The 21,265-nt window shown below is 29.7% G+C and overlaps 2 protein-coding genes across 3 annotated transcripts in view; one reads left to right on the top strand and one right to left on the bottom strand.

Moving 5' to 3' along the window:
• The window catches only part of LOC129962384 (voltage-dependent calcium channel subunit alpha-2/delta-3-like), a 452,772-nt gene that overhangs the window by 294,552 nt on the left and 136,955 nt on the right, over positions 1-21,265 (bottom strand). The window lies entirely within an intron of this gene.
• LOC129962396 (toxin CSTX-20-like) lies at positions 7,826-14,559 on the top strand. The gene is made up of 4 exons (XM_056076152.1): positions 7,826-7,985; positions 9,690-9,804; positions 11,746-11,864; positions 14,388-14,559. The coding sequence occupies exons 1-4, from the start codon at positions 7,944-7,946 to the stop codon at positions 14,469-14,471; spliced, it is 360 nt and encodes a 119-aa protein (XP_055932127.1). The 5' UTR covers positions 7,826-7,943; the 3' UTR covers positions 14,472-14,559.

Here is a 21,265-nt window from a genome sequence, read left to right as displayed (position 1 = left end):
TCCTTATTACTATGTACAAAATTACGTGAGTCAGTTATTGATGGTCCCTCATGGATTGATTAATTTGGCAGGTTTTCTCCAGTGCAAGACCGTTTTTACAAGAAACCATTATATTATCCGATTACTTAATCATCCAAACTATTTTATATTGCTTACGACTCAAGTAATAAATGACATTTTCTCAGAATTCAAAAAATTAGTGTAAGATATTGCCTTTTTATTTAAACGAACGATACTGTTAATCATTTATCCCAAAATCTATCTGTCGTCGCATTGTGAAAAACGCAAAAGTCTCAGTAACAAGTGACGAAGCTTCCATTTATACGAAATAACGAACTCACAAGTAATCAAACACAAGATGAGCACCTAAAGTAACAGCAGCACACAAGCTGCAAATAAATAATAAACAGCCTTAATAGCATAATGTGTAGGTAAGAGATTTCACTGAATCATTCGTCTCCTTCGACTCGTCTGATGCAATACTGACTGACTTTTCAACTCTGTCTTTTAAGTTTTTATAGTTTACAAGATATTGAATAAACGTGGCTGGAGCAAATGCCATAACTCACATCTTAATGGGGTTATCGCCACTATTCCTGTAATTTTTGGAATCTTTGATGTTGACAAGATCAGAGATTATTGACTCGGCATCCATTCAAAATCCATTACAATTATCTGTAAAACTTTCTTCCTGACCATACAAATTATTACTAGGAGAAGCAATATTACAAATTTGTAACGCTATATAATACGCAGCGAATGTAATCTGTCAAGATCATTTGGAAATTTAACAACTCTTGCATTTCATTACAGATTCACTTTGATATTAGTGATATCATGATTTCATTTTTCAATGTACCTGAGATGTTTGCTATTACAACTTTGGATCAAATATAAGTGCGACGTTATAAAAGATGACCTTTTTTTATTATTAATTAGCAAAATGGCACAAATGATGAATTTTCTATATATCCTCCTTTAGCATTTACGAACTTTTAAAATCGTGTTAAAAGTTTTTTTTCGTTTGTGTGATAAAAAAAATAAATAAATAGACGTTCTCAAAAATGATTGGCTAAAGAATTTAAAAAAGGGAAATCCTAAACTTCGATTGTGGAAGGATATTTAAGTGACAGACAGAGATATTTCTTTCATTTTTACATTCTTGTAATAAAGTATACAAACAGAAAATATTGCAATTATTTTTTAAAAAAAAACCGTTCCAAATTTTGATGCACCTCAAAGTTCCAGACCTCTCTAAGCCAGTAAGGCCCAGTTTTTGGAATTGTAACTGTTAACCAAAATCGATTACATCTAGAGGAATGAAATTTGGTTTAAATTCATAACACCAAATCCGTAGATTTTTATCAATTTTAAATGAAATTCATTCAAAGGAAGTCTTTTTGTATGAGTGTCAGAATACAAGTTCTACGATAACTTCAAACGAAAACAGCTGGAATGATAAAATTGATACGCAGATATAACATCTTAAGTTAAGATCTGCATCAAATTTTTAGCAAAATATAGCAAGGGGATAAGCGTCTGATGGCTTGTAATTTTGCATAAGTGTAAAAGCGATAAACCAAAACGAAATGATTTGAATAAATTATATTCGATATGTTATCTTTGGTTACAGCTGTAATTCTGTATAACGTTTAATTTGAAATGATTACAAAAAAAGGCGTCGAAAATGCGCATTTGGTTTTCTGGCAGTTTTGTATTAACCACATCCCAGAGTCAAAAACTCATCAAAGATCACGTGTTAATAATAAGTTCGTTCACAACGATTATTTACCAATGGAATGTAGTTAACAATATATAAGCACATGTTTTGCTGACTATAATACTACGAAGTCCACAAATCTCATGTGCGACTCTGAAAATCTAAATCTGATCAATTGGGGCAATTAATTTCAGGCGGTCATCAAGAAGTTTCGGGAAGAAATTTTCAGTGAGGCACACCCGCTGGTTCTTGAATTGCTTCAGCTATGTGAAAGCTAGCAGTTCAGACCGGAATGTATTCGGAACGCTTGCTTAAACTTCTTTTAAAAGTTCACAATTAATATACTGAATAAATAATAAGAATTTTTTTAAGCTGATATACTGTATTTGTTATTCGTTGCACATCAAAAATTGAATCACGAATTTTTTTGAGTTTTTCTCTTTAGATATATATGTTTAGGAATTATTTTTGGTCACCAGTTAAACATCACCACGGCCATTTTTACATATATTTTGCCGCTTTGCATACTTAAGACTAATAGGTTTCATTATTGAACCGGACATTTAATTTGTACCAAATTTCATATGAGCTCGACAATTTCAAATCTACTGAACAAAGCTTCTAAATGTTTTAAGCAGTTTCACAGTAATATTGAAACAATTTCGTTAAAAATTATTTATATTAACTGTGGAACAACACAAGTTGCTTACTCATCACACTAGAGAATAAATAAATGAATATGTAGATAATGTAAGAAATGATAAATATTTGTTTTAACTTTAAATAACTTCTCATGGTAATCATCTCTATCATTTCTAATAATAAAGGTGTTTTGGCACTCTAGATAACAAATTGTTCGAATTAGAACAATCAAACTTGACATAGAAATAGTTTTGAATGTAAAAACTGTGAACTTTAAAACGATTTTTTTTATGAAATTTTAATTTTACTGAAATAAAATGAGCTGAAATTAAGCCTTTTTTCACGAAATATGACACGAAACCACTTTAAAATTTAAAAAATTGTCTTTATAACGATATCAGATAATTGCCCAGTAATTGTTCTCTAAATTTTGACAGCTTTATAAAAGTTTCAGAACATTTTTCCCTACAGATTTCATTATTGACATGAATTTCAAATCGTTTTCTTTGTTTCATGCAATATTTAATCACGTGATAATCTTCTATTGTTGAAAGTTAAAATTTATGCTAATTATCTGCCCATTTTTATAACGCAAAATGTAGCTTGCAATTCGAAATAAACCATCTTGATAATTAAGACTTTAACGACACTATAAAGGAGGTTTCAACCATTATAAAGGTTCATGTGCACAATTACAACATGAGTAAAGACATTAAAATGATACGGCTTTAATGTCTGACGTAATTTAATGTTTAAAAATTCTTTGTTGAGGAATTCATGTGCATCAAGTTATATATAAGAGATTTAATTGAAATTAAACACATCAAATATATCTGCTGAATTAGCTGATCTCCAAAGATGACTGGTTATGACCCATTTTAAAACTGTTTCACGATTTTAAGAAAATCGTTTAAAAGTTGATTTGCCTTCGTGTTTTTTTCATTCATTATTCAGATCATAAATTTTGAACATTATCATAATTTAGAAACCGAGCGATAGTTCTTAAATCTGAGAAATAAATTGAATTTTTCTTCCTATGGTTGTCTAATTAAAAAATGATATAATGATAGATGTAAATCTATAAGGCATAGAATTTATGGCGCACAAGTCAGCTGCATTTATCAAAGGATATGCATAAAGCAACAATATATATACTGCATATAACATTAGATTATGAGTATATTCTATCGGATTTAATGGTTTAAAATTTTTTTACAGACTAGACTTTTAATAAAATACGAATTTCTTATCTCAGGCAAAATATATAATTTGAAAAGCAGTGGCGTAGCGGAAATAACTAGATATAATATAACATTAGATTATGAGTATATTCTATCGGATTTAATGGTTTAAAATTTTTTAATGACTAGACTTTTAATAAAATATAAATTTCTTATTTCAGGCAAAATATATAATTTGAAAAGCAGTGGCGTAGCGGAAATAACTAGATATAATATAACATTAGATTATGAGTATATTCTATCGGATTTAATGGTTTAAAATTTTTTAATGACTAGACTTTTAATAAAATATAAATTTCTTATTTCAGGCAAAATATATAATTTGAAAAGCAGTGGCCTAGTGGAAATAACTAGATATAATATACTTTTTTTCTCTTCCAATCGTCATCATCGATCTGACAAGTTTAGATGGCGCCCAGTGCAAGGCATTATTCTTTCGTTCTTCCAAAAATTTTCCATTCAGAATAATCATACAAACTAAAAAGTGTTTTGGTGCGTCTCCCCCTTCAAGACGGCTGCATGAGGCATCCATATTGCCGCCCCTTTCTTAACTACTTAAGTCGTTGCTTAAAAAAAGTCCTTTTTATTATTTGCAAATACAGAACTTTCTAGTTTCATTTTTTAGATCCTTAAAGAGAAGTAGCAAAGCATATCAACTATCATAAAATTTCAAAACGATAGGTTTTAAAGTGTCAATAAAAAAGTTTTACTCGAAACTGAACTCAATTTCGAAAGATATTATTCTTTCCCAAAAAATTCTGATTACATATAATTAAAAATATTGTGGAAATAAAATAATTTTTAGGGGGAATATGATAAATTCGAAGCTAAAGAAACGATGCCACTGCAATCACAAGCCATACAAAACCTCCGACAATCCTCACAAATCATTTCCACCATCTTTTCCCAAACATAAACCGTGTCTTGTACATCTCCTTCCCTAGGAACAGAGTGACTTCCGTGGTTCAGACAATTTGTAACTCCACCACATTCAACAGATAGGCATAAACGGCGGTGTCTCCACTAAAGCTAAATTTATATCCGGGTGACAGAGACAAATCAGTTTTAAACGCAGCTCGCCAGACCGCTCTACTCGGAAATAATTTTTGTCCTCTTTGGGCTTAGGGACCTGATTAATGTTGTCGGTCCACTAACGTTATTAAAGACATGTTTCCCCTCAAACTTCCCTGACAGACTGTGTGAGCTGCTTACTTTCTTTGAGCTTAGCTTTTTCTTCCCCATTCTTCATTTTTTTTTTGGGGGGGGGGGTCTCCTGTTATAGAACAGAAGAAGCTAGGAATAAAGGTTGTTTTAGTGTGAGTTGGCGAGATTAAAAGTCTACTGCGCAAAGATGATTGTGCCGCAGACTGTAACTTTCTAAAAGATATTTTAGAACCATATATTTTTACATAGCTATAAATTTGAACAAGATAGAAACTCTTTGTCAAAGCGTTTGATTTTGAAACCTGACGAGTTTACTGAATTGTGAGTACTAAAGGCACTTAAATAGTTCAATTGATTTTATTGAAATTCGGATACCAAATGAGTAAAAAAAAAAAAAATGACTTTTTTTTATTCATATCTATATTTGATAATAGATACTTAAATTAGAAATAAATTAAGTAAGAGAAACAGAATAAAACAAAATTCTGACAATTTAAAATGTTCAATATACACAGTTGATTTACAATAATTCGGTTTTGATATTTTCTAACTATTCATGTCCTCTCGTATGATATTAATAGAAAAATAGATAAAAGCAAATCAAATAAATCAAAAATAAATAATGTATAGTAAAAATTAGATAATAATAAAGAAAAAACATAAAAAAAATATTTTTTTTAGCTGTGCAAAGTATTGCAGAATGTTTAAATCACATACAAGACGATACAAAATTTAGCGCACAAAATATTAGAGCAGATAGGAAACAAAATAACAAGCCAGATCATTCATAATTGTACTATAGAAAACGCTACGAGCTACGAAAACAGAAATAGTATGCCCATAACAGATGATAATTTCTTCTTCAATACTTATAATAAAGCTTAATGTGTGTGTGTATATATTGGCGCTCTACAGGCCAGACCGTTCTCCCTACAAGTACCAAATTTTGAACATGCATACTTTGGAGGTCGGCAATGTGCATCTCGGAGCGATTTTTCGAATTTTTAATTAGAATTTTAATTAATTAAAAATTAAGCGAAATTTGTTCGTTTTTACGCTATAACTTCCAAAAATATAACAGCACAAAATTGATTTTTGCATCATATTGAAGTTCAAAAAATAATATTTCCAATGATGCTAATGTTTTAAACAACAAATTAAATTTTTATTTTTAATGAATTTTTAAAAATAATTTAATCATATTTTTCAACAATTTATTTCGCACAAAATAAAAATAAAATTTAAGCTTCACTCGCACGTTGCACGTTAATGGGAAAAAATTAAGTTTTATTAACGCGTTGCCATCATATTAACCAAAACTCAAATTAAAATATGTCATTATAATAATATAATAATAATTACAGTTTAATATTTTATATTAATTACAGTTTAATAATAATAATAATAATTGCAGTTTAATATTTTATATGAATTGCAGTTTCCACGTTAATTTGAAGGCGTTCTGGCACAGGGGTAGCGCGTCTTCCCCGTGACCTGGGCATTCTGGGTTCGAGTCCCGGTTCGGGCATGGTTGTTCTTCATCTGTTCTATCTGTGAGATGGTGAATGTGCCCCCTGTAAAAAGGGGTTGTTCAAGCGAATGTGATGCGTGAGTAGCTAAGACGTACCCTTGGCCCTAGTTGGCGCTACTAAAACAAGAGACGCTCCCTTGGCTTAAAATCGCTGACTTCGTCAGCGAGCTTGTCCATGACAAGTGCCATTATAAACAACAACGTTAATTTAAAATTGAATTTTACAAGTGCTAATTGAAAATTAGAGAGACATGCATAGTAAGTACAATGAACAGAACGGCTTAAGGTCTACATAAAGGTATAAGTGAATGAAATGACTATCAAAATTTGAAGCTTAAAAATATATTGTTGAAAAATCTATTATGAGAACAAGTTACTTAATATATTAGTTGAACATTTTAATAAGCATTAAAACTGGCGAATCGGCTGGTCGTCAAAGGCGGCTAGTTGCTAATAATGTACACTTGGATAATACATGCACATATCTACTTTCATAGTAACTGCTCAAACATCTTACCATTCCTATTCATATGCATCTAATAGTAGCTATTTACGAACTTATATTGTTTTTTGAAAATATGTGGAATTTCAATGATATTCGCAGCGGTGGTGATAGGATGCGACAAGATCAGCATATCTGTTATCTCAACATCTGCATGCTTTTTTACATTCTTTGTACACATTTGGAACTTCAAATCAAATCCAACAACAGCACTGGTAAGAATCACCTTCTAGCTCGTCCACTTGCGTTTTACTGTACGGTTTTGTATTATTTTTGTCTTAGCTTCCTTTTAAAATTTAAATTCAGAACCATTCTATATATGATAATGTAGTATTTTTGATTGCAATAAAAATATTTAGAAATACAATAAAAATTATAAATTTTGCTTTTGTAATGTAGCTTCTTTTTAAATTAATTGATTCTTCGAAGGCATAGGCGAAAATATCAGAAATCTGCATTTCTGTTTTGATTTCTAGTTTCACGTACTGCCAACTTTGATCTTCTAACATTTCGAAGCTCAAAATGGGTAATAATGCCCAGAGATTTATTTCAAAGAAACCATACTTATTATCAGCTTAATAAATTATTTTAAATCAAACAAACAGCATAAGTTCTTCTTGTTCCTGTTTTCATCCACTCCAAAATCAGATACATTTAACATCAATTGTTTTCCTCACATGAATCATTTGTGGTTAACACAATATCTATTCACACAATTTTTGTGCATAAGTGATGACTTTATAAAAGAAATATTAAATTCTTGCATTGATTAAGTTTTTCAAAAAAAATCCATTTGAATAGAATGTTTATGAGAAAGATGGTGTTTATACTTTCAAATCTTGGGAACATTTGCGTCCATTCCCTCACCTTTGCCCCATTATCAAAGCAGATGTCCTTTTCCCCACGTTTGTGGTGCAACAGCAATAACAGAAATCCGCACACACGTGTAATGTTTTCTCTGGAATTCTTTTACCTTTCGAAATTATCACCACATATTTTAATAATTTCTTCTTTCTTATCAAAAATAGGAAGCACATGACAAGTCTCAAGTATTACTGAAATTCCTATATAAAGAAAAAAATGGATGAGACTCAACTATTCTGATTTTAAAGCAGAATCTGAGGACATCTTTTATCAGCAATCATGAAGTGGATCGTATTAGCTTTAGTCGTCGTGTCAGCATCAGTAAGTAAATGGAATACATTGGATCAGTGATATATGAAAAAAATTTAGTTTATAAGATACTATCCCACTGCCTTCATTATGCCTGCCACTTATGCTAGAAAGTTGTAATGCATTTGCAAACTATTTGACGTGAATGCTTTGTCTTGACTTGTTTGTTTTGTATGGCATTCAGACAAGATATAAAAATATTAGAAAATTTACTGCAATGGTTCTTTATTCAAAACTCATATTCTTTTAAAAAAAATAAAACTTCATATATTAAAATGCTATTTAAAAATATTGTTTCAACCATTAAAATTATTAAAGTAAACATCAGATGACGTTTTATTGCATGGGCAACTAGATAATTTAACTTTAAAGACTCTAAATCAGATGTTAGTATCTTTTTTTTGTATTGGTGCTTTTTGGATACGATGGTAAAAAATTGGTATTTTCATCGGAAAACTCTTGTTGAGATTTTTAAAAAAATAACTTAGAAATGGAAACATTTATCAATAATAAATGAGAAATAACTTTTACAATATTTATTCATCAAATATTATAGAAACATTGAAAACGAAGATGATTTTTTAAAACTACCTTCTTCTTACTGTGGAATCTGTAAAATGTGATGACTGTAAATTTATGTGACCCCAGTTGTATTCAAAGTTATACAAATTGGAGCTACAATTAACAGTTTGAAGCAATCTTATATGATGAGTAGTAGAATTTCATGTTAACAACAGTTAAAAGGAAATCGGATATTTAGTTCATGCAATCTAATGGTTAAGACTTAAGATTCGTTGTCAAAAAATAAAAACCTTGATTGTACAAAACTCAGGCAACTAATCCTCCTGGATGTAAGTTTTTTTCAAAGGCATTTTAAAATTCTGTATTGAAAAAAAAAGAAAAAGTTAACGCTTTAAAAAATAAGATAATAAAAATATTTAGTGAAATATCTACTTAAACTCAAGAAAAAAAATCTTTTTGATTTATTAAAATTAATCAACAATTATAATTATTAATCGATTATAATTTTAAATCAATTTCGATTGTATACCTGTAACTCTTAATGAGAAATTTCTATCTTCAATGGCAATAATGAAAAATTATTTTAAATTTTCATGCAAATCTGAGTGTAGCCTTTAATCTTTCTATTTAAATTTAGAACACCATCTCATTGGCTATGTTGAAATCCTGATTGTTGAATACTCACGTTGTAGTAAATTACAAATGATATATTAATACTTGTCGGATTTTACGGCGACCAAAAAGCGCAAAGAAAAAATTTCGCCGATTTGGCGATTTCAATTGTTAAACTATATAGAATGTGATTCGCACGTTTTTCATTATAAATAATAAGAAACTTGAGTAAATTTTTATAATTTGGCAAAATTTTTTATTGGCGCTTTTTGGTCGCCGTTAAAACCGAATTGTACCAATATATTTTTTGAATCATTCATGTTTTTGTGAAAAAAAAAAAAAAAAAAAAAAACATCTGTAACTAGTATTACACAGATCACTGGCATTACGAAAAGCATTTGCTATTTTTAACAATCTTTATTGTGTGAGATAAATCTTTCGTGTTTGTTGAACCAAACATGAATAAAACACAATTCTTTGCGAAGATTTTTACTATTTTAAACCAAGTTTTCATGTGTCTAAAGATTGACCAGATAGATTAAAGAATTGACCAGAATATTTATATGCTTATTTTATTGACAGCAAGTACTGGCAAAGAGATGCAAGAGCAATGATGATTGTGAAGAGGATGAATGTTGCGTGAACTTCATCCTCGTGTCTTGGTTCGGAGGTCATTGCCAGAAGTACAAACAAGAAGGTAAGCATTCTGTTCTTCAAGGATCTTAAAGAAATAGACAAATCCTTATAAAATTTGAATTATAATTTCACTGTACACCAGCAAGATAGTGAGTTTCAGTAAAGGCGAATTTATAAATATGTATCATACACTTCCATGTCGGTTTGATCAGTATCTTCAATCATGTTATTATATGTCAATCATAACAGTGATAAAAGGCATAATTATTTGAGAATAGTAATTATTTGATCCACGGCTATATCCATAGTAATATTTGAATAGTAAATATTTGATCCACGGCTATATCCATAGTAATATTTGAATAGTAAATATTTGATCCACAGCTATATCCATAGTAATATTTGAATAGTAAATATTTGATCCACAGCTATATCCATAGTAATATTTGAATAGTAAATATTTGATCCACAGCTATATCCATAGTAATATTTGAATAGTAAATATTTGATCCACAGCTATATCCATAGTAATATTTGAATAGTAAATATTTGATCCACAGCTATATCCATAGTAATATTTGAATTGTAAATATTTGATCTACAGCTATATCCATAGTAATATTTGAATAGTAAATAGTTGATCCATAGTAAATATTTAATTTATAAAAGCAAAAAACAAACTTTTATGAAATGCAGCTCAAAAGAAAAGGGACAGGAAGGTATCTTGATAGCACGAAATAAAAAAAAATTAAAATACGAATAAAAAGAACAATGAAAGAAAATAAAGATAAATTGGATTTAATTTAACTATGAAAAACTGCACCTTAAGAAGTTCTGACTTATAAATAATACGAACTTTAATCAGAAATATTCCGTATTAAATTTTATCTGTTTGATCTAAAATGTCATTACTAATAATATTATATTTCAATTATTACAAACAGTTTTTTATGAAAGAAAAACTACTTAATATTTAAATATCTAATATAAATATAAGCATAATACAGAAAATTAGATAAACTATACATTTCAAATGATTCCAGACATGTTTGAATCATTTGTCTGTTTACTTTGAAATCTGCTTACTTTAAATAGGGTAAAAAATTTAAAGAAAACGGTAAAAACCGACTCTATTATTAATTATAAATTTTAAATGCGAAATGGTGTAAACCGATATCCGATTATAAAGGCTTCATATTAAAAGTATTAGCAACAACATCATTTATGGAGACATTTAACGAGATTTATATACAAAGTTTCATTTTCTTTTTCCCGAATTTCTCGAAAGAGAAACGACATTTTCATGTGAAATACATAAATGAGTTTCCAGTTCGAAGAATTGAAAAAAATTCTAACAAGTTATATGGCTTAGAATTATCCATTAAAGATTTTTGTTCTGTCTAAACAGTGATGTAATTATAAATTTCGCAAGGCTGTGTATTGTCCGTACATACATAGACATAAAACAATAATATCATCAATAATTTGTAGAATCTTTTTCTTTCTTCTGTATACAAACGACATCAACTACTTGATACACTCATACAGAACGCCCCTATTTTAATACCATAGATGAAGTAATTTTAGTGCGATTAAACTTTTACTTGAAATATATATAGAAAAATTCAACATAATCTAATTTCTTATCTACATGAAATATGTAGGCTTATACACCTACATTTCGGTTAATTTTATTACTGTAATTTTAAATTCATGTAATTTTTTAAATCTTTTTGCTGTGTCAGTCGATTAGCAGTACTTTTTTTATTTTAGCTTGGCCAAATCTTAGCTTTACGATTTTAAACAATATAGCCACTGATGATTCTTAAATCATTAAACCACATCCAATTTACCAATCAACATACTTACAATCATTAAAACCAGTAAATTTATCAATAGACAACCATTTGTTTCAAAACAAAAAATATCGCTACTTGATCTCAAGATTTATAATGAGCACTTACTCATGTGGGATAAAGGTGAATTTATGTGTAATTTTTAGGTGAAATTTGTCCAATCATTGACGCCGATGAGGATGAGAAACCAGACATGTACCACTTCATGTGTCCCTGCAAGGAAGGCTTAGAGTGCCAGCCTGATAAGGAATTCAAGATTGGAGAAGTAAGTTCATCTTTATTTTTTAAAATTCTGAACTATATATAGCAGTCAGAAATGAAGAGATTACTTTTACAAACATCAATGAAAGTAACATTTTTATTCGGATTGTCAGTTCTTGCAGAATGGTAATTAATTTGGCGATGAGCTTTGGGAAATTTTCATATGGCATTGAATTACCTATCACAAACTGCTATTTACGAGACATATATTTCCGATATAAAATGCCGCAATTTAGTGCCAATTTGTGTAGGGATTTATTACTATAATCATTTCATGCGCCTGAAATGCTATTCATTTCTTGATTTTTTGCTCCTTTTCTTATGTACAAGAGTTTTGAAATATCGCATACTTCTATATTCTTAATGGCAATGCACAATTTTAATCTTTTAAAAAAATAACAATCAGCTAATCGACTAATACGATAATACTACTAAATTTTGATGCCACAATAGCAATGTCATATGTTAGTGAAAAAATTATTTTTTTAATATTCTGTATCATTTATAATGCAGCGTCCAGATGAGGCCAACTATTACGCGCTTTGGAAGCCCACGTCTACCTCAGAAACATCGCGTGACCCCAAAGGGATAATAGGAAATGGCTGTCTTATCGGGACAACTATTTGCCATTGTCTCATTGCAATCACGTGATCTTTCTGAAGCAGGCGTGATTTTCTATTGCGCGCAATAGTTGGTCTCGTGTGGACCCTGCTTAATAATCAATTATAAATTAGATAACAAAAAGTCTAATATTCTCTACTAAATACTATTTCAATCTTAGAATGTAAAGGATGTAATACGGAAATTTATAATTAAAACATATGAGAAATAGCTATTAGCTTTTTTTTTCTCCTTTTTTACGCGTCGAAATTTTATGTTATCTCCATATTTATAAGTAATACAATTAGTTTCTTATTTAGGTGTCGATAATAATAAATAAATAAACGTAACCGCGAATTTTAGTTATCTCAATAAGTTTAAAATATAAAATGTTTCTTATTCTAACTTAAGTATAAATCTTGAAAGGTAGCTCCAAATACCGAAAACCAATCTGATTCGTACTAAAACGCTTCTATTCAGAACAGAGAGTGAAATGGTATTCTCTAAAATTTGAACTAGAATTTTTCTTTTCACAATACTTCGTGTCTCTCCAAAATCGATATTCACAAGAAGAAAGTTTTTCGAAATTTCTAAAGAATGTTACCATATTGGTAAAGTTTCTTTGGCGGCGAGGGACAAAAAAAGTATTCGTTGCACAGATTAAGAATGCTACGTTTCACTGGCTATAACTTAAAAATATGATTATAATAATAGACATTACTGCTAGACTTTCTTAAAGTTTCTTCTGCTCTTATCTTTCTCCTAATCCGAAATTTTCAAAGCATATTATAACTATTCCACTCTTTGATATTCTGGATTCACATCATTTTAAAGATATTTACTGTCAATAATAGAAGATCATTTGGGTAAAATATCGGAAATTTAAACCACTCACGGGAAATAAATAATTCCCATGTATGCAATTTTTTATTATATGAATAATTAGACATTCAACTAATGCCAAGACGACATTTCAGTTTCCGAAGTTACCACAGCAGTTACGGACATGATCCAAAGCGTAATATGAATTAGGTCGCTTATATTTTCAGAATTTAAAAGGTGTTATATACCAATGGACAATGTCCCACCGGGGGACACGTCAAAAAGGAGGTGGAGAAGCTTTTGATATGGTGGCTGGTTTTCGCGTTCTGGTGGGTACAGAAAAAGGAGGGGTTTGCTACCTCCCATCGATGACTGGACGTACTTCCTAAGGGAAGGGTTGCGCCGTGGCTGATGATGGCCCTTAGGACTCAACAAAAGTTTTCGCAAGGGTTGCTTTCGCGGTGGTCCGGTCATTCAGTTGGACCTTGTAAGTACGGGCGGATCGGAGTAGTCAGTTAGTGATACCAATGGACAGTAACCATTGAAATACTGAACATACGAAAGATCACGCCATCGATAAATGATGAGTTTCCAGACTGCTCTTGGAAGTAAATTAATTTTCCTTTTAAATATAAAGTTTTATTACACAAAATATTGGTTATTATTGCTCAAAATTAAAATTTTTTTGTGTGCATCGAATACTTATTAATAGATCAATATAGTATTCAGCTTTATACAGCAGTTTTCTCGGCGAAATTAGTTTTTCAGCTGTATTATCAACTTTAGATTTCATTAAATATCAATGGTAAAGGTTTTATCATGGCAACAGCAAATGTAGTGAGTTCCCAAATCCAATCTGCGATTTATAGTTTGAAAACAACCTATTATTTTCATCTAGTCGAGCAAAGACAAGACCTTGTGTTCTCTTATTAAAGTTTGCGAAAAAAATTAATACATGTACGTTTAATTGTATTTAAGTGAAATGAAATTTAAAAAAAAAATATAGATCTTTATCAAAACTTCTTCATTTTGTCGGTTCAAAAATGTTTGAAATTCAAAAAATATTACCATCATCTCGAGCCTAATTTTGCAACTAATATTGCAGCACATCATTGTCAAGCAACCCGGCTGCGTTGCTCCAGGAGAAGTTACAACAGAAGTTACCACAGATGTTCCAAAAGAAGAATAAATTGCAGCACCAAAACTATATTGATTTTGTATATTGTAGTTTTTGATTATGTGTATTATCTTGATATAAATAAAAGTCATCGTGATTATTTGTATGTATGTCTTATATCTCAACCTAAAGAACTGGGCTGAAATCAACCAAAATTTGCATACTTATAATATAAATTATGAGAAAATACTGTCAGCATTTCAAAGTGCAAACATTAATTAAATATTCTATTAATTGGAAATTAACAAAAAATATCTTTTTTAATTTTAATTATTCAACCCCTATTTTTTTTTAATATCTCGTTTAATTTAATATGTCTTTTGAGAATACTTCTATTTTTGTTATCTATTATGACTCATCGTTTTGGACACAGATTTTCTTATACTTCAACGTTTATGAACAAAATGTTCAATACTAATATAATAAATATAAAAAAACTTGTGGAGAAAATTAATTGTCGGTGTTTTCTTTAAATCATCTGATTGAACTGAGATTTTCATATTAATTAAAATTATATGGTAAATATTTCAAACTATTTTATAAATTATAATTTTATTTAAAAGTAGTTTTTCTGTCAGCGATATTACATATGAAAAGATTTTAATCTAGAGCAACGTCAATTAGTGTACTAATAAAAATGCAGTATGCAGTAATTGTATGAAAAAGTTTTATAAGAAACATCATAAGATAATAACTGAGGTATTGATGCAGCAATAATGAGTTATTTCATAAGTAAATGCTTGAGAAATCTACATAATAGCATACATTTGAAGCATCTCTTAAGTTATTTCATAAGTATGTAATTTCAAATAGGTGCATGAATACGACAAAACTTTTTTCAAAAATATATTTCATTAAGTATTCAAATACATGAGCAGAGAAATGTACTTGAATGACACAGCAAAATGTTTTGTCACTAAAAGTGAGGAATATGATAATGATTTGTTCTGATATGAAACATTACATTTTAAATCTATACTTATAATAACGCTCAATGTGTGTGTGTGTGAGTTGGCGCTCTACAGGCCAGACCGTTTGACCTACAGCTAACGAATTTGGTACATGTATACCTTGGAGGTCGGGAATATGCACCTGGGGTCCCTTTTTGAATTTTTAATTAGAATTTTAGTTATTAATTAAAAAATAACTTTCCCACCAAAAAAATATTCATTTCCCCACCGCCAAATGAGTAAGGCTTCTGTTTTTTTCTCACGTTAATGAGGAGAGGCTTAACATTTTTCGGCGGATTATTTCAAACGATTCTGTTTATTTTCTTAATGTTTGATGCATTTAAAATTAAACATTGTTAATTAATCGATGTTTCAGATTCATTCTGAAGCACTTTTGAATTAAAATAAAACAGAATAAAGAAGATTAAAAATTTCTAATCTGCATAGCGTTATCACAAATGGCATAGAAAAATTCACGCATTTGCGTTACCATAACTGGCGTTGAAAATTCACGCATGCGCATTGTATTCTGATTGTTCACAACTATTTTCAACGGATGTGGACTTGATTTAAATTATTTTTAGATTAGTTGTATACTTTTGTAATTAAATTGTATTTATGTTAGTTATATATTTTTTAGATATGCTTATAGTTTTAAGTACATCGTTTTTTAAATAGTTTTTTTAACCTGTTTTCGACCGATTATTTTAAACGATTCTGTTTATTTTCTTAGTGTTTGATGCATTTAAAACTAAGCATTGTTAATTAATCGATCTGCTCATGATGAATCTGAGAAAATTTTGTTGTCAAATTCATGAGATATTACATAAATTAAGAAAGATATTCTTTCGCTCCCATAAAGTTTCAATGCTCAGTAACTTTGTTTTCAGTAATCATATTATAAAAAAAATGCTTTGTTTCAGTAAAAAGTATCGTTATATTAATTGCAGATTAATCATTTACACTTTAATTTAAAGCATTCTACGGGAGCTAACAGAAAATTAGAGAGATACATATTACGTTATGATTGAAGGCCTTTATAATACCATGAGTGAATTATATGACTATCAAAATTTGAAGTTTTAAGATATTTTAATGAAGAAGCTATAAAAGTAGGAATTACATAAAATATTTAATTATTAAAATTTTAACGAGCATTAAGTTTGGCGAACCGGCTGGTTGCCAAAGTTGGCTAGAATTAAATATTAATACATTTTGATATGAAACATATTATTTTAAATATTTATTAAACTAAAATTTAAATGGACCATAATTTTTTCAAATGAACAAACGCACAACAAAATTTGACAAGAAGGTTTCTCAAATCATTTTTTTTTATAGTTATAGCACAAATTTCTCAATAAAATTTTGAAAATTAAGTAACGGATATTGATATTATTTCTTAAAAATCACACTTTTTAAAGCTTTTGAAAAAAATTAAGCTTTTATAATAATAAAGTTCTTTTATACCTACTATGTAGAAGAAAACAGATATTTGTAGACAGTTTTCGTTCATTATTTTCATGTAATTTGATAATTCACTTTCTGATAACGAAAAAAAATTTATAAATGCGACATGATTTCTAAATCATTTAATTGATAAGAGATTAAAGCAATTAGAATACTTAATAGAAGTTAAAATAACTTAAAATTAAAATGAGTCGAAAGCAAGTTTAATAAAATGTTTCACGAACAATATTAAAATATCCATGGTACTTTTACAATTTTGTAAATTTTCGAAAGTAATGTTATAAGCTCCAAATACTAGTACTAATTGGATAAATACAATAATTAGTATATAAAAATAATTAGTATACGAACAATAATTACCGCCTGAACTTGTATTGGATTAACACTTTTGAAATTATCAAGGGGATTTAAAATAAAATTTGATTAAAACTATGCGCGTTTCAGCCGGTAGTTAATTATTTCACCTTTGCGTTTCTAGTCTTTAGGTAATTTGCAATGCACAGATGAATAGTGTGAAGTGATGGTATAGATTAGAGTCAATAAGATTATTTTCTATTATTTACAGTTTATACTTCATAATAATCGATTGATCATATTAACCACAACTTATATACTTTGTCACTCAGAGTGTAAAATGCATATCAAATATTCCAATCGGTTAGAATCCATTAATCGAATCCAGAATTGCCAATGAGTGCCAAGTCGCCAATAAAAAGACGGCAATGGCGAATGAGTGACACTGTGGAGATATGTGAAATAAAAAAGGACAATTTGATCTTTTTTCAAAGCCTCTTTTCATGATAGAGCTTATAAATCATATTTTAGGATTATTAATTAACAAAACAAATTGGGGACTTTTTTCAAAATGGATGAGTGAACGTGGAATCAAACCTAAGACAACACTTCGGATAAACAAGTTCCTTGTACGAAATAATAAAATGGATCCTAACAAGGCAAGTACAGATCTTCAGAGATAATTAATTTGCAGAGTACTGTAAAATTATCTTATATATATATTTTTATCTCTCTTTTAGAAAACTGTTAAAATTAAGAATTAATTCATGATAAAAATGAAGTTTTAAGCATTGATGATGATAATAATGCTAATAGTGGTTAAATGATACCAATATTTACAGATTTGTTGATTCATACACAAACAATATTAGAAGTACACAATATTTTCCATTAGAATTAATTACAAAGTCGAATGATTGAAAAGCAAAAAAAAAAAAAAAAAAAAAAATCAATAAAAATATGACAAACTCTTAAGAAGAAAAAAATATCAAATTTTGTTAAATATTCTGGAATGAAATTTTTTTCTACAAACCTATTTCATCAAAAGTTAAAATGTCATTGTTTTAGCATAATCAATCATTTTTATCTTTACGTTAGAAAACTGTCAAATTTAAAAATAATTTATACTAAAAAAGTATTTTTCAGCTCTAAACCTTCATTCAACTCTTGAAAAATTTTAGAAAAAAATCTTTCACATTAATTGTTTTGACATCTGAAATAATCTTTTCCTAGAATATGCGTTGATTACTCTTTAAACATTGCTGAAGGGAAAAGCGATAACTCGTTCCTAAAACAACGATCACTCATTCTCTTGGCTTTCTGATTTCGCTTTGTCTCGCAAGACCGGTAATAAGGTTACTTTGACTAACGTTGTGGTCACCAACTCTTACACACTTTTATTTAACTTCACTTGTTTCATGTTTGTAAAGGCTCATTCGCTTCCTGATACTTCGCTTCCTGATTTTTAAATTTATTATTCTTTATGGAAGCTACGCATTTACAATATCTTCATAATTTAATTATCAGAGATTTAATTAATTTAATTAAAACCCGATTTCATACACTTAATACTAACTTGTGATGAATTTGAAGAAACACACACACACACACACACACACACACACACACACACACACACACACACACACACACACACACACACACACACACACACACACACACACACACACACACACACACACACACACACACATATATATATATCAAGAATTACTAATATTTGGAATAATAAATTATAAATTAGCACAAAGATGGAAGTAATGAAATTAAAAAAATCAGTAAACTAAAAAAAGTATAGTTTTTGAATTGCTTTTCGTAAATTTATTTATGAATGAAATCATACCAAGAAAGCCTGCCAGCTTCCAAATGCGTCAGAGTTTGAAATGTGTGAAATATCTTTTCTTTTCCGTCATTTTTTTCCTCTTACTTTTTACATTCTCATATGCGAAAAGAAAACAATCTAATCACCCAAAAATTCGAACTCGAGATTTTGATGAATCTTTTAGTTTCCGACATCCCTGAGATTGAAGAAACTATTTTGGGAATTATGATGACTCTATGGCTTAGAACATGGCATTCGAAATGAGAATAGTGATGAAATTTGGAATACAGTATTTATACCAAAATTATACATTTTTTTTAATCAAATTTTGGATGGAATTCGATTACAGGAAGCTGGTTCGCTTTATCGTTCCTGTAAACATAAATGCGATATCTCAGAGACGCCACAAGTTTGATGGATGAAATGAGTGCATATGTCTTCAGCCCCTTCATTACAGATGCGAATGAAAATTCGAACTAAATACATTCACAGGGTGAACAGTCCTCTGTCTATTCGATGTGAGCATTAATATTCAAAAACTCATTGACTCGTATAAAAGAAATTTAATACATGATCCAAATTCGTTGATTTTCTTTAAATTTGAGACCAAACTATCAAAGCAAAGATATTAAAAAACAATCTTGTTTGTCTTCGCTGTATTACAATGTCAAAAAAATATTATAGAAGTGTATGGAAAAAGTCGAAGGAAGATAATTTTCGTAGGTTTATTTTAATTTTCAAATCATAAACTTCATTGTAAGAGCAAAAAACTCAACAAATCGATTTTAAACACACACAAACACACGCGTGCCTGCTTGTGTTTATGAAAATAGTTTAATTTTCAGATATTATTAAGATTTCTTTGTCATGAATCCAACAAGGAAGTATTGTAATCCAAATACGATGGCAATAAGTAGGATAAATAGGCTATGAAAAAGTATTCAGAATTTAAAATAATTTTAGAAAAGAATTCGTTGAGACAGCATTTTTGTTTCGGCATACGCAAACCTAAACCATTCGTAAGCGTGGGAAAATAAAATAGAAAGAACGAGTGAAAATCATAAACTTGGGTTTAAGTGATTAGAAAATAATTTACTTTTTGAACTCAGATAGATTGAATTTATATACAGGGTGTTTCCGAATTAGACCGACACATTCAGAGGGGTATTTAGTAGCCATTACGAGGATAATCACCATACAATATGGGGCCCCAAACGACGTTTAATAGGGGAAAATCGCTAAAATTTAGGAGTCGGAGAATTGTTGGAAACTCTAAAAAATTAATAAAAAAATAACAAATGGTGTTTTAACCACGAATTTTTTTTAAGTAAAAGCACATTATTAAAAGCTTTTTTTCATGTTGGTAACAAGCGGATTTGATGATCTAAGGGGTAGTAAATGACTGAAATCGGAAAAGTAATTTAGGAGTCGTATTTGTACAAGAAGAAAAATAAAAGCTTGAAAATTTAAGAAACTTTATACTCAATAATTTGATATAAGCGTATAGTGTGAGAACAGGGAAGTTTTAAAGATTGTCAAGAAAAAACAGACGCCGAAAAGACAATGAGTCTGGCGAAGAAAATGGCCCTATGAATGCGAGGATTAGGAACAAGGTTATCGAGAAGAAGCCTTCTCCAATGTAAATTTTTCATGCGTTCGAGAAAAATAAAATCAGTGAACAAGCATTCATTAATGAGCATTGCAAAATGGAGGGTCTTTATTCTCAAATAACAAGTCAGATTTCACGAATGTAACTAAAATGTGCTGGTGCTCCATCATGCAATAACAAAATGTTCTGGTGTACAATTGCCTGTGTTCCCTGCAGTAAATCCGGAATAACGTGCTAGAAGAAAACAAGGTACTTTGTGCCACTGATGCGTTCGGGAAGAAGATACAATCCAAATAGATGACTCTGCCCAGATGTTAATATCAAACTTATATTGTACGTTCGACAATATAGTCGACAATATAGTCATGGTCATTTTCGAATGACCAAATATTCGCATTGTGCGTGTTGATGACACCTTCTCTCGTAAAGCAGACTTCACCTGAGAATAAAACTCCAGCAGAAGAGTGTGCATCTTTCTCTGTGGCATCAAGAATCCAGAGTGCGAACTCCACCCGATTTGCGATTTTCATTGAAAAATGCTACCTGTGACCAAATATTTTCTGGAAATTCTACTTCATGCCTATTATCTTTGCTCTGAATTTATCTTTTGAATTTGACAATGCTCTTTACGAACATCGGT

This window comes from Argiope bruennichi, chromosome 2, assembly GCF_947563725.1.
Source record: "Argiope bruennichi chromosome 2, qqArgBrue1.1, whole genome shotgun sequence".
In the NCBI taxonomy this organism is placed as follows: Eukaryota; Metazoa; Arthropoda; class Arachnida; order Araneae; family Araneidae; genus Argiope; species Argiope bruennichi.
Note: the sequence above shows the minus strand (reverse complement) of the source record. Positions and strands in the feature narration are given on the sequence as shown.